The sequence below is a fragment of the Rhineura floridana genome, chromosome 1, assembly GCF_030035675.1.
Source record: "Rhineura floridana isolate rRhiFlo1 chromosome 1, rRhiFlo1.hap2, whole genome shotgun sequence".
Taxonomy (NCBI): Eukaryota; Metazoa; Chordata; class Lepidosauria; order Squamata; family Rhineuridae; genus Rhineura; species Rhineura floridana.
The window spans coordinates 163041714-163053897 of NC_084480.1; the positions used below are offsets into that span (position 1 = coordinate 163041714).

The 12184-nt window shown below is 46.1% G+C and overlaps 1 protein-coding gene across 5 annotated transcripts in view; it reads right to left on the reverse strand.

Moving 5' to 3' along the window:
• The window catches only part of LOC133363794 (alpha-2-macroglobulin-like protein 1), a 178864-nt gene that overhangs the window by 13309 nt on the left and 153371 nt on the right, over window positions 1-12184 (reverse strand). For 4 of the 5 annotated variants that reach the window (XM_061583281.1, XM_061583270.1, XM_061583261.1 and 1 more), the window contains exons 33-34: window positions 4248-4338; window positions 1892-1987 (exon numbers count right to left, since the gene is read on the reverse strand). In XM_061583281.1, the coding sequence (XP_061439265.1) occupies window positions 1892-1987; window positions 4248-4338 (187 nt within the window). The remainder of the gene's footprint in view (window positions 1-1891; window positions 1988-4247; window positions 4339-12184) is intronic. The other variant, XM_061583300.1, reaches the window with a different exon arrangement.

A 12184-nucleotide genomic window follows, 5' to 3' on the forward strand; every position in this document is an offset into this window, starting at 1 on the left:
ACGTTGAAATCCCCCAGCACCACCAAATTCGGGGATTGTGCCCGCACATCTGAGACCACCTCCAGCACCTCAGCCAGGGAGTCCGTCATGCAGCAGGGTGGACGGTACACAAGCAGAATCCCTAAGCTGCCCTTTGGGCCCAACCTCCAGTACATGCAATCCGCAACCTTGGTGTCATGGAGAGGAGGTCTGGTGAGAATCAGGGACCCCCGATAGATGACCGCCACTCCCCCTCCCCATCTCCTGACCCTCAGTTGCTGCGCATATAGAAACCCAGCTGGACACATGGCCTCAAGAATGGGAGCTGCGGCCTCATCTAGCCAGATTTCCGTAATACATGCCAGATCCGCGCCCTCATCCAATATCATATCATGCATGAGAGATGTTTTTTGGGCAACAACCGAAGGTCAGAGCATGGAGTCCCACATCCCCCACTATCTTCTGGTGTTGGGCAGGCCCAGAACAAGAGACAGATATTACGTATCTCTCCCTAGTTCCTCTTACCTGACGTGGCATTTATACTCCGCCTTTCTTTTCATGAAACCCAAGGCGGCTTACATATGGTTCCCAGGCGGTCTCTCATCCAGGCACTGACCAGACCTGACCCTGCTTAGCTTCATCAGGGAGCTGGCCTTATGTGCCTTCAGTCCATAGCCTGGGACCTATACTTAATCCTATACTCACTTTTCTGGGAGTAAAGCTGCAATGCTAATTCCACATACCCGGAAGCAAACCACATTGAATTCAATAGGACTTACTTTTGAGTAGACATGGTTAGGATTGTGCTGTGAATCAATGGGACTTTTGAGTGAACATAGCAAAGAATTGTGTTTGCATTGTAAATCTTTCTCTCCTCTTCCAAACCCTTTTTTTGTAAGCAATTACGCAGTGCTTTCTTAGGTGTCACTGCTTTTATTTGGTAGGAAACTACTACTGATTAAAAAAATGTTCTGCAATGACCAACTGGTTTTGACAATAAACTATTGTAGGGGGTGTATGTATTTTTACATCTGCAGTGTCTGTATACTTCCAACAACCCTGTGAGGTAGGGTTGGAAACCAAAGTAGCTCACACTAAGCAATAAATCCATGTAAAATCCAATAATCATGAAACAGTTGCAAAAGAGCTTAAAGTGGCATGATTCTGAATTTTGCGTTGGGTGAATGACATATCATTTAAAGTTGTAGTCCTGTGCATGCTTCCCTGTTTGAATAAGCCCCACTGAATACAGTGGGACTTGCTTCTGAGTAAACATGCATAGGACTGCACTGTAAATATCTTTACAGGTTGTGTAAATAACATCTTTGACTGTCATGCTTATATGAATATTTTTTCATACTATGTCTCAATACATATCTGATTTTACACTATGGTGGTACATTATTATTTCCTCTACATTTTAAGTGTGCCCTTCTTGCTTGAGGTAGTCATGGTCCCCCTCTGTTATTTTCACCCTGAGGGACAGATTAAGCTGAGAGATGGTGAGTAGCCCATGGTCACCAAGTAAACTTTGTAGCCCATTTCCATTTAAAAAATTAATTAAAATGATTTATACGCAGGCAAAGTTTATGAAGAAATGCAGATCCACATAATACATTTAAAGCACATCCAACCCGCATTTAAAGCACATAACTTCCCCCAAAGAAGTGTAGTTTCCCTTTCACAGTTATAGTTCCCACTGTGGTGGGATTCATGTGCTTCAAATGTATGTTGAATACACTATAAATGCATGGTGTGGATCTGCCCTAGGTGTGCTGTGCATTCATTTGTGAACTGAAAAGAACAATTTAAAAAGATACTTTCTTAAACAGGGGAACGAGTGTAACTCAGTGGTAGTACACATGCTTTGCATGCAAAGGTCCAAAACTCAGTGTCTGGAAAAGACTATTGCCTGGAATCCTGGAGAGCCAATGCTAGTCCGTGTCATCAGTACTGAGCTAGATAATACCAAATGGCCTGAATTGGTATAAGGCAGATTACTTTGTTCCTAAAAGAGAAAAGAGACCCAAGGGCCACGGTGACTCTGAAATTTATTTATGTATTTTACTTACAGCATTTATATACCACTTTATTGTAAAAAACCTCAAAGCAGTTTACAGAAGGAATTAATAAAATCACTGGTAAACAGTTAACGACAGTTTAAAAACATTCAAAATATTAAAACCAGCTTTGAGTTAAAAACAGATAAAAAACAATAGCTTCTACATGCCTGCGTAGGCTTGCCTAAACAAAAATGTTTTTAGCAGGTGCCAAAATGAATACAATGAAGGCATTTGCTTAATGTAAATAGGCAGGGAGTTCTAAAGTGTAGGTGCTGCCACACTAAAGATCCATTTTTTACAACAACAGAACAAGTACTATATGGCACCCATAACATGGAAAGCACAGCTTGAACTTGACCTGGTAGCGAATCGATAACCAATACAGATTTCAGAGCAGAGGTATTATGTGCTGACAGGGTCTCACTCATGTCAGCAATTGTTCCACAGCATTCTGCACGAACTGCAGCCCCCAGGTCAGGTAGTGCTGCATGGAGATTTCTATGACCTTGGCTGAGTGGCTACCAGTTTTTTTTAGTTTTGGTTTTTGGTTAGGAACACTAACTGGTTGTGGGATGTTGAGTTTTCACCTAGTCACATGAATCTTGTGGTTGGTATGGTATTGCATTTAGGAAATAATCACTGTCTTTTGTTTTTGTTTTTCTATTTCCATTTCATTTATCTCTGAACTCACTCCCTTATAGCAACAACAGTAGTTCCATGCACTCAGCTCAACCTCCTTAAACCCACTGATGCATTGTTATTTCCATGATAGTTTGTTTCTTGCTCATTAGTGGTAAAAGAGAATTCACATACTGGGAAGTCTGGCTTCAACTGCTGCTGTTCCCAGTCTACTGCCTCTGAAGGTAGACCAAACCATGTATTTTCTCTTTGTCAATTATTGCTCAATGGAATTGGGTTGGCTGTCAAAGTGAGTTTATAGCAGCCCACAAGATAGACAGAAAGGGGTAGAGAATCTTCGTCCTCTTACTCATTTCTCAAATCTATTTCTGAAGTGAAGGGTCAAGTCTGTAAAGATGTTTAGAGCAGCCATGTAGGGTGGTCATGTACGTACATAGGGTCAGGGCATTCCAGGCACAGGATTGCCAGCCCTGGTTGGATATTGGTATCTTTGCAGAGGATCCCTAGTCAAGCCTCAGCAATAGCACAATCCTAACAATATCTACTCAGAAGTAAATCTTGTTGAGTTTGGGGCTTAGTCCCTTAGTAAGTATGTTTAGAATGGCAGCCTTCGGGGGCATCCATTTTTACTCCTGACTGCTCCCATCTAACATCTTCATAACACTAGGCTTTCTTCCTACAGTGGTCTTCTGGTGATTGGCCTGGCCTGAGGGCACTTAAACCCTTCTTGCCAGAAGTAAGTAGGTTAGATTAAATGTTCCCTACCCAGGCTCCCTAAGCAGATGAGAAGGAATGAGCCTGTCACTTCAGATGAACCTGGGAACACCCTCATTTAGCTAAGATTTCTATCTTAATTTCCAGTCACAGAATTGTTTTTGTTTGACTGGTATGCTCCAAGCAACTGTGGTTGATGCTTAATGTAACATGCTTAATGACATCACTAGGGCCAGCCCCTGAAATCTCAGTATTTGGGATGCTTCTGACCTGGCAACCCTACTCGCAAAGCTCACCCCACTCTGATCCTTTCAACCTGAGAAATTGGAGGTTGAAAGGGGGAGTGAGGGAAAGGGCTTTGTGATCCTTCCTGTGCTTTTGCACCCTTGATATCAGAGGTGCAAAGGAGAAGCATGGAAAGGATCGCAAAGGGCTTTCAAAGCCTCCCACACAGCTCCTTTCCACCTCCTATGCTGCCCTCCTTGAGCAACGCATGCTTCCCTCATCAGCTGATGAGTGGTTGAGAGGGCACCTTGCTCTAGCACCGGAACAATCAGAAGGCCACTTTAAATGATTCTTTTGAAGTCCTGCCCTCATCTACCCCGTCCTTATCCTCTTTCAGGCCTGCAGATCTATTTTTAAAAAGAGTAAGGCAGGTGGGCATGGCTTCCCCAAAACAGCCTCATGTGCCGAACAGGGAGGCCTGGCATGCCAAGTAGGCCCATGGACCAGAGGTTCTCCACCCTGTCTTAGAAGCTATCCATGTGACTCTGTGTAGCAATGTGGTCAGATAAAACAACTAAAATAAGAAAATTATTGAAGATGGGGAGAAAACAATCGAAATTATCTTACCTTCTTCACAGACTTCTTCACAGGAATATATCCAGACAGCATATTCACCTCTATCAAGACCATGTTGGTTGTATTTCGTGTCCCTGTGTAGCTAAAGGGAAAAAGGGGAAAGAGGTTTTCATAAGGGAGGCAGTTGTTAAACCTCTGGGAAAGTTTGGAACCCAGTAGTGAACTTCCTTTCTTTTCCCACAAGCAAACAGTGTGAGGGAAGTGTTTAATGCCTCACCATGAGATGATTACCAATGGGACCCATCACCAAACCTGCTGCTGAGACAAAATGCTGGCTACAGCCATCTGGGCCCAGTGCTCCTCTCAGACTGGAATCTGGGTGGCTGTGGCTGGCAACCACAAAGCCTCAGAGGCCCTAGTATAGAGCCTGGACAGAGCCTATCCCTTGCTTCCATTCCGCCTGGAGCCTAAACTGAGGGGGCTGGCCTCAGAGAATGTGTGACCTCAGGCACACATATTTCTACCCCCATTCCCTTCCCCTTACATGGATCTAAGGAGAAACTCCCTCCTCCCACCTCAAAGGATTGCAAAGAGGGAAGACATCATCCGCAGAGGACATGAACCTCTGAATATACATATGTCAATCATAATAGCATCATTTCCCCAGTGAAAGGATTCCCAGGGAAGAGGAAAGTCACTTCAGAAGATTCTTGCCGTGCACATGCCTCATCCCCAATTTCCCTTACATAAGTAGACCCATTGCTTTGCTGGTCTTGTACCGAAATAAACAAATACAACCCATTGCAACATCTCTGCTTGCACCAGATTCTTCCTGCCTTGAGAAGAGAGGCTGTTGCAGTGGACCCAATTCACATTAGAAATCTAATGCGGGAGCAGGATCTGTTGGAGGGTCAATGCTGTGAGCCTTCCATTTTGTGCTGAAGTATAATAATAATAATTTAATAATAATTTAATTTTTAGGCCGCCTATCTGGCCGAAGCCACTCTATGTATACCTGTGTATGCTTTGATTTGGATTCCTGCATTGAGCAGGGGGTTGGACTCGGTGGCCTTGTAGATGCCTCCCAACTCTACGATTCTATGATTCTAAATAAAAATGGTGTAAATTCTTATATCCTGGGCTGGTTTCTTTGGAATGAGGGTAACTGGAGATATGTGTTGGAATTCCTGAAATCTCTCATTACTTGTAGACTGAGGCAGCATTCCAAGTTCATTTTGAAAGCACTTTCCAAACAAAGCACCATAGAGACAGGCCCCACCTGCAGGTTTACAATTTATTTATTTATTATTTGATTTATATCCTACCCTTCCAGCAGGAGCCTAGGGCAGCAATCTAACTGTTACAATCTAACAGTCCTCTGAGTCAGCGCTTCTAGAGGCTTCTTAGCTTCCACTTTGGGTTTTGAAAGTAAAGCTGAATGATAAAATCTTAACATTCAAACCATCATATTTAAAATAGATACAAACAATAAGTTGGCAATATGTACTAGTATACTGAGGGGCAGATATGACAGCACTCTTCAAGTACTTGAAAGGTTGCCACACAGAGAAGGGCCAGGATCTCTTCTTGATTCTTCCAGAGTGCAGGATGGAGGATAATGGACTCAGGTTACAGGAAGCCAGATTTTGACTGAACCAATGACCTTGGAGCCTACGTTGAGGAATGATATTAATGGCCATAGTGGATTGAATTAATCGGTGATCTGACCAGCAGTCATCGGCACTCATCATGGCCCTGGTGAGGAGTACATCACGACAATCTCTGGCACGGACAATTACGTAATCCAGGAGATGCCAGTGCTTTGACCGAGGGTGCTTCCATGATGTTTTAAATTTATCTTTCTGGCGAAACAGTGTGTTTGTAATAACAAGATTCTGCTCTGCACATTTAGTCAGAAGTAGAATTCCATTCAGGTTGCTATTGCCAACTCCTTTCCCAATGGTTTCTGGCCATAAATCAAAATCACGCCCAACTCTTGCATTGAACTTGCCCAGGAGGATAATTTTATCCTCTTTAGGTATCTCTGATAAGATGGTGTCCAGCTGGGTATAAAAAATTTCCTTGATGTCGTCATCAGCATCTAATGTTGGTGCATAAGCACTTAGAATAGTTGCCTGCTGGTTGTTGGTGAGTTTCAATCGGAGAGTTGAAAGTCGTTCATTAATGCCAGTAGGAACTTCTGACAAGAGCTTCACAAGATCATTTTTAATAGCAAAACCTACTCCATGTATTCATCGTTCTTGTTCGGGCAGTCCTTTCTAGAAGAAGATGTAACCTCCTTTTTCTTCCTTCCATTGTCCCTCTACTGCTCTTCGAGTTTCTTGGAGTGCTGCTATGTCAGTATCAAAACATCTCAACTCCCTCACGATGATGGCAGTCCTGCATTCAGGATGTCCACTATATGTATTGTCCAGCAATGTCCATATATTCCATGTTCCAAAGTTCATTTGTCAATGTGCTGAACTGGTGCCTGGCTGCGACAATGGACTGAATGAGGGCTAATAAACTGAGGCTCAATCCAGACAAGACTGAGATGCTGCTAGTGGGTGGTTCTTCTGACCGGATGGTGGATGTCCAACCTGTCCTGGATGAGGTTGCACTCCCCCTGAAGGAGCAGGTTCGTAGCTTGGGGGTTCTCCCAGAACCATCTCTGTCACTTGAGGCTCAGGTAGCCTCGGTGGCACGGAGTGCCTTCTACCAACTTCAGTTGGTGGCCTAGCTGTGCCCCTATCTTGACAGGGATAACCTGGCTTCAGCTGTCCATGCTCTGGTAACCTCCAAGTTAGATTACTGCAATGCACTCTATGTGGGGCTGCCTTTGAAGATGGTTCGGAAACTGCAGCTTGTGCAAAATACAGCGGCCAGATTGGTAACAGGGACCAGACGGTCCGAACATATAAAACCAATTCTGGCCCACTTGCATTGGCTGCCTGTATGTTTCCGAGCTCGATTCGAGCTGCTGGTTTTGACCTATAAAGCCTTACACGGCTTGGGACCACAATACCTGATGGAACACCTCTCCTGATACAAACCCACCCGTACACTACGCTCAACATCTAAGGCCCTCCTCCGGGTGCCTACTCCGAGGGAAGCTTGGAGGGTGGCAACAAGGCAGAGTGGTGGCCCCCAAATTATGGAATGATGTCCATGACGAGGTACGCCTGGCGCCATCACTGTTATCTTTTTGGTGCCAGGTCAAGACTTTCCTCTTTTCCCAGGCATTTTAGCATGTGTTTTTTATTGTTTAAAATTTTTTAAAGTTGTTTTAAACTACTTGTATATTTGTTTTTAATGTTTCTAGTTACTGTTAACTGCCCAGAGAGCTTCGGCTATGGGGCGGTATACAAATACAAAAAAAACTAAATAAATAAAAATAAATTTGTCTTTTGCGACCGCTAAGTGGTGACCCCACTGGACATGGTGATCCAATCAGGGAGAGAGATGAGGCAGACTATGGGCTCATCCAGACGACTGCAAAAAGTTTGACACGCCCGCTATGTGTGTTCATTATTTTTCGGTCGTCCAAATGACGTCTCGCGCTGTTACGCATTTTCGCGGGTTAAATCCGCTCCTTGGAATACCGGCAAAAATGTGATTTGCTGTTTAAAATCAGGAATCATCCGCTGTGCCTTCAGGAGTTAGGATGCAATATCGCCGACTTTACAGCTGATGGGTGGTTCTTGGGTGTTTCCCCTTGCCCCTTCTCCTCATTCCAGCCAATCACGTATCTGCACTTTTGTGCATGTGCAAGAATAAGCCCGGGAAAATTGAACCAATCATTGCAATGGTGGGGTGTTGGGGGGGTCTGCAACTACTGTGCAGATGCATTTTATTTTTTGCCAGCCTGCAAACTGGGTGGCCGCTCTGGGTGAGATCTGCAATGCACAGCAAGTGAGAAAGGGGGAGATGGTCGGTTTCAGCCTGCCTCCGAAAGCTTTGTCAATTTCATTCTACTTGCTGGGGGTTTTGCTTCAAATCAGAAAAGCATACATTCGTTTAAGTGTAATATCGCAAATAAAACAAGAAAAGGTTTGCTGGTCGGTTTCAAGCCTGCTCCAGAAAGCTTTGTCAATTTCATTCTCAGTGGGAAGGAAAGGGAGAAGGTGGGGGGGTGACACGTTTCTTGCTTTTTTGGAGAAATAAGTGCATTGCCAGCGTGTGTATCTTCTTAAATATCAATAAAGGCAGAAAAGCATACATTCGTTTAAGTGTAATATCGCAAATGCAAAAACAAGAAGCCCTTTTCTTGTTTGCATTCGTTTAAGTGTAATATCGCAAATGCAAACAAGAAAAGGGCTTCTGGTTGGTTTCAAGCCTGCTCCGGAAAGTTTTGTCAATTTCATTCTCCCTGGGAACGCAGGCGTGAAACCGACCAGCAGCCTTTCCTTCCCAGGCGAGAACTCCTTTACAGCCGTATTGTGCTTCGTTGCAAAGGGGGAGAGGAGCATACGTCATTTTTTTGCTGACCAATTGGTTGATAGGGGGAGGTTTTAGAGGTGGAGCTTGGAAAAAGCAAAAAGAATGTAGGGGTCTTACCGCTGCGGGTGCGGGTGCAAAAAAGCTTTTTTTTTAATTGGGAAAGACGCAGGCCCTGCAGGAGAAAGAAAGCATCGCCCCAAGTGAAGGAGAGGCTGCTGCTGTGCTGCTGCTGCTACTGCTACTGTGGGACCTCCACCTCCACCACCCTTCCCTGAGGGACTTCTGCCTGGCAGGACCAGGCCCCAGGTACCCAGCCAGCCAGGACTGATTCTTACCACCTGTCCCTCTTTGGAGGGATACATAAGCCGGCTGGCTGAGGTGGCCTGGGAGACGCAGGCCCTGCAGGAGAAAGAAAGCATCGCCCCAAGGGAAGGAGAGGCTGCTGCTGCTGTGCTGCTCCTTTCTTTCTTTTTTTTATTTATATATTTTTTATTTTTTTATTTTTTTTACTTTTTTGTTGGTGTGTTGATGCAATTTGAGATGAATGGGTGCCTGATTATATGAATGTATGTCTGAGTGAGTGTGTATGTTTATATGCTGTATATATGGCTGTATATATAGCTGTTTTTATACGTTTAATTGTTGTATATTTTAGTTGTATTATGTGCTTCGGAGAGAGTTTTATCCATCAGGCGGGGAGACTTGAGGGGGCCCCAATTGCCGTAGTGACGGGCAAAGGAAGGTATGGCGCTGTGAGAAGGACGTGCCAGGTAAGGGGAACGCGGTCCAGACATGTTGTGGCTGTGCCTTGTTCCGGTCCTTCCCACACCCGCAAGGTCGTTGGTAGTCCTGTCAGCCAACTCTCAGATCTCCAGTTGCTGTTATTAAATGCCAGATCGGTATATAATAAAACCTCCCTCGTCCACGATTTGATTGTGGATGAGGCAGCCGATCTGGCATGTATAACCGAGACCTGGGTGGGTGAGCAGGGAGGAGTTGGTCTCTCTCAGCTCTGCCCACCGGGGTACTTGGTTCAGCATCATGGTAGATCTGAGGGTCGGGGAGGTGGGGTTGCTGTCGTCTATAAGAGTTCCATCTCACTCACCAAGCACCATGTTCATTCAGTTACCGGCCTGGAGTGTTTGCACCTTGTGTTGGGCCAGAGGGACAGGCTGGGAATCCTTTTGGTGTACCGCCCACCTTGCTTCCCAATGGCTTCCCTAACTGAGCTGGCGGAAGTGGTCTCGGATATATTGTTGAGGTCCCCCAGACTAATAGTACTGGGGGATTTCAACATTCATGCCGAGACCACTTTGTCTGGCGCGGCTCAGGACTTCATGGCTTCCATGACAGCCATGGGGCTGTCTCAATATGTTAGTGGTCCAACACATGTATCGGGGCACACTCTAGACCTTGTTTTTGCTACTGAGCATGGGGAAAGTGATCTGGATGTGGGGAGTTTTACAACACTCCCTTTGTCATGGACAGACCACTGCTTGCTGAAGTTTAGACTTTCAGTAACCTCTTCCCTCTGCAAGGGTGGGGGACTTATTAAAATGGTCCGCCCCCGGAGACTAATGGATCCTGAAGGTTTTCAAAGGGCTCTGGGGGATTTTCCGGCTGATAGGACTGGCGCTCCTGCTGAAGCCCTGGTCGCTCTGTGGAATACGGAGATGACCCGGGCTGTAAACACGATCGCTCCTGCACGCCCTCTCCTGTGTAGAGCTCATACAGCTCCATGGTATACTCCGGAGCTGAGAGCGATGAAGCAAGATAGGAGGAGGCTTGAGCGGAAATGGAGACGAACTCCCGATGGATACAATTATGCGCTGGTTAGTGCTTCGACTAAGCTCTATGTAGGAGCAGTGAAGGCAGCTAAAAAACATCATTTTGCTGCCACTATTAAATCATCTCTTTGCCGCCCAGCGGAGCTCTTTCGAGTTGTCCGGGGGCTTCTCCATTCAAACCCTCCGGACACGGTGGAATCATCGGAGGCCCGCTGTAATCAGTTTGCCGATCACTTCCAGAATAAGATCTCATGTATCCGCCAGGACCTAGACTCTCAAGTTATAGCAGTAGATCCTAGTGAGATGTCCGGAGCACAGTCTTGTCCTGTTTTGTTGGATGAGCTTCAGTTGGTTCAACTCGAGGACGTGGACAAGGTGCTTGGACAGGTACGTGCAACCACTTCGGTACTGGATCCTTGCCCCTCCTGGCTGATAAAAACTAGTAGGAATGGAACAGGTAGCTGGGCCAAGGAAGTGATAAATGCCTCTTTACGAGAGGGAGTGGTCCCGGGCTGTCTGAAAGAGGCAGTGGTGAGACCACTCCTGAAAAAGCCTTCTTTGGACCCAGACAATTTTAACAGCTACAGGCCAGTGGCGAATGTTCCATTCCTGTGCAAGGTCTTGGAACGGGTGGTTGCTGGCCAGCTCCAGGCGCTATTGGATGAAACTGATTATCTAGATCCATTTCAATCGGGTTTTAGGCCCGGTTTTGGCACTGAGACAGCCTTGGTCGCCCTGTACGATGACCTATGTCGGGAAAAAGACAGAGGGAGTGTAACTCTGTTGATTCTCCTTGATCTCTCAGCGGCTTTTGATACCATCGACCATGGTATCCTTCTGGAGAGGCTTGCGGAGTTGGGAGTTGGAGGTACTGCTTGGCAGTGGTTCCGCTCCTACTTGGCGGGTCGTCTCCAGAAGGTAGTGCTTGGGGAACATTGCTCGACACCGCGGGCTCTCCAATATGGGGTCCCGCAGGGGTCAGTTTTGTCCCCCCTGCTTTTTAATATCTACATGAAGCCGTTGGGAGAGGTCATCAGGAGTTTTGGAGTGCGTTGTCATCAGTATGCTGATGACACGCAGCTCTACTTCTCCTTTTCATCTTTTTCAGGTGAGGCTGTCGATTTGCTGAACCGTTGCCTGGCGTCGACAATGGACTGGATGAGAGTTAACAAACTGAAGCTCAATCCAGACAAGACTGAGATGCTGTTGGTGGACGGGTTCTCTGATCGGATGGTGGATATATACCCTGTCCTGGACGGGGTTACACTCCCCCTAAAGGACCGGGTTCGTAGTCTGGGAGTCTTTTTAGACTCTTCCCTCTCACTTGAGGCTCAAGTAGCCTCGGTGGTTAGGAATGCGTTTTACCAACTTCGGTTGGTAGCCCAGCTACGTCCCTATTTGAGTAAAGAGGACCTTACATCAGTGGTACATGCTCTGGTAACCTCACGTTTGGATTACTGTAATGCGCTTTACGTAGGGCTACCTTTGAAGACAGTTCGGAAGCTACAACTAGTGCAAAATGCGGCGGCCAGATTGCTGACAAGGACCAAGCGGTCCGAGCATATAACACCTGTTCTGGCCAGCTTGCACTGGTTGCCAATATGTTTCCGGGCTAGATTCAAAGTGTTGGTATTAACCTATAAAGCCTTATACGGTGCGGGACCACGATACCTTGCGGAACGCCTCTTCCGATATGAACCGGCCCGTGCACTACGTTCTGCTACGAAGGCCCTCCTCCGGGTTCCAACTCACAGGGAGGCC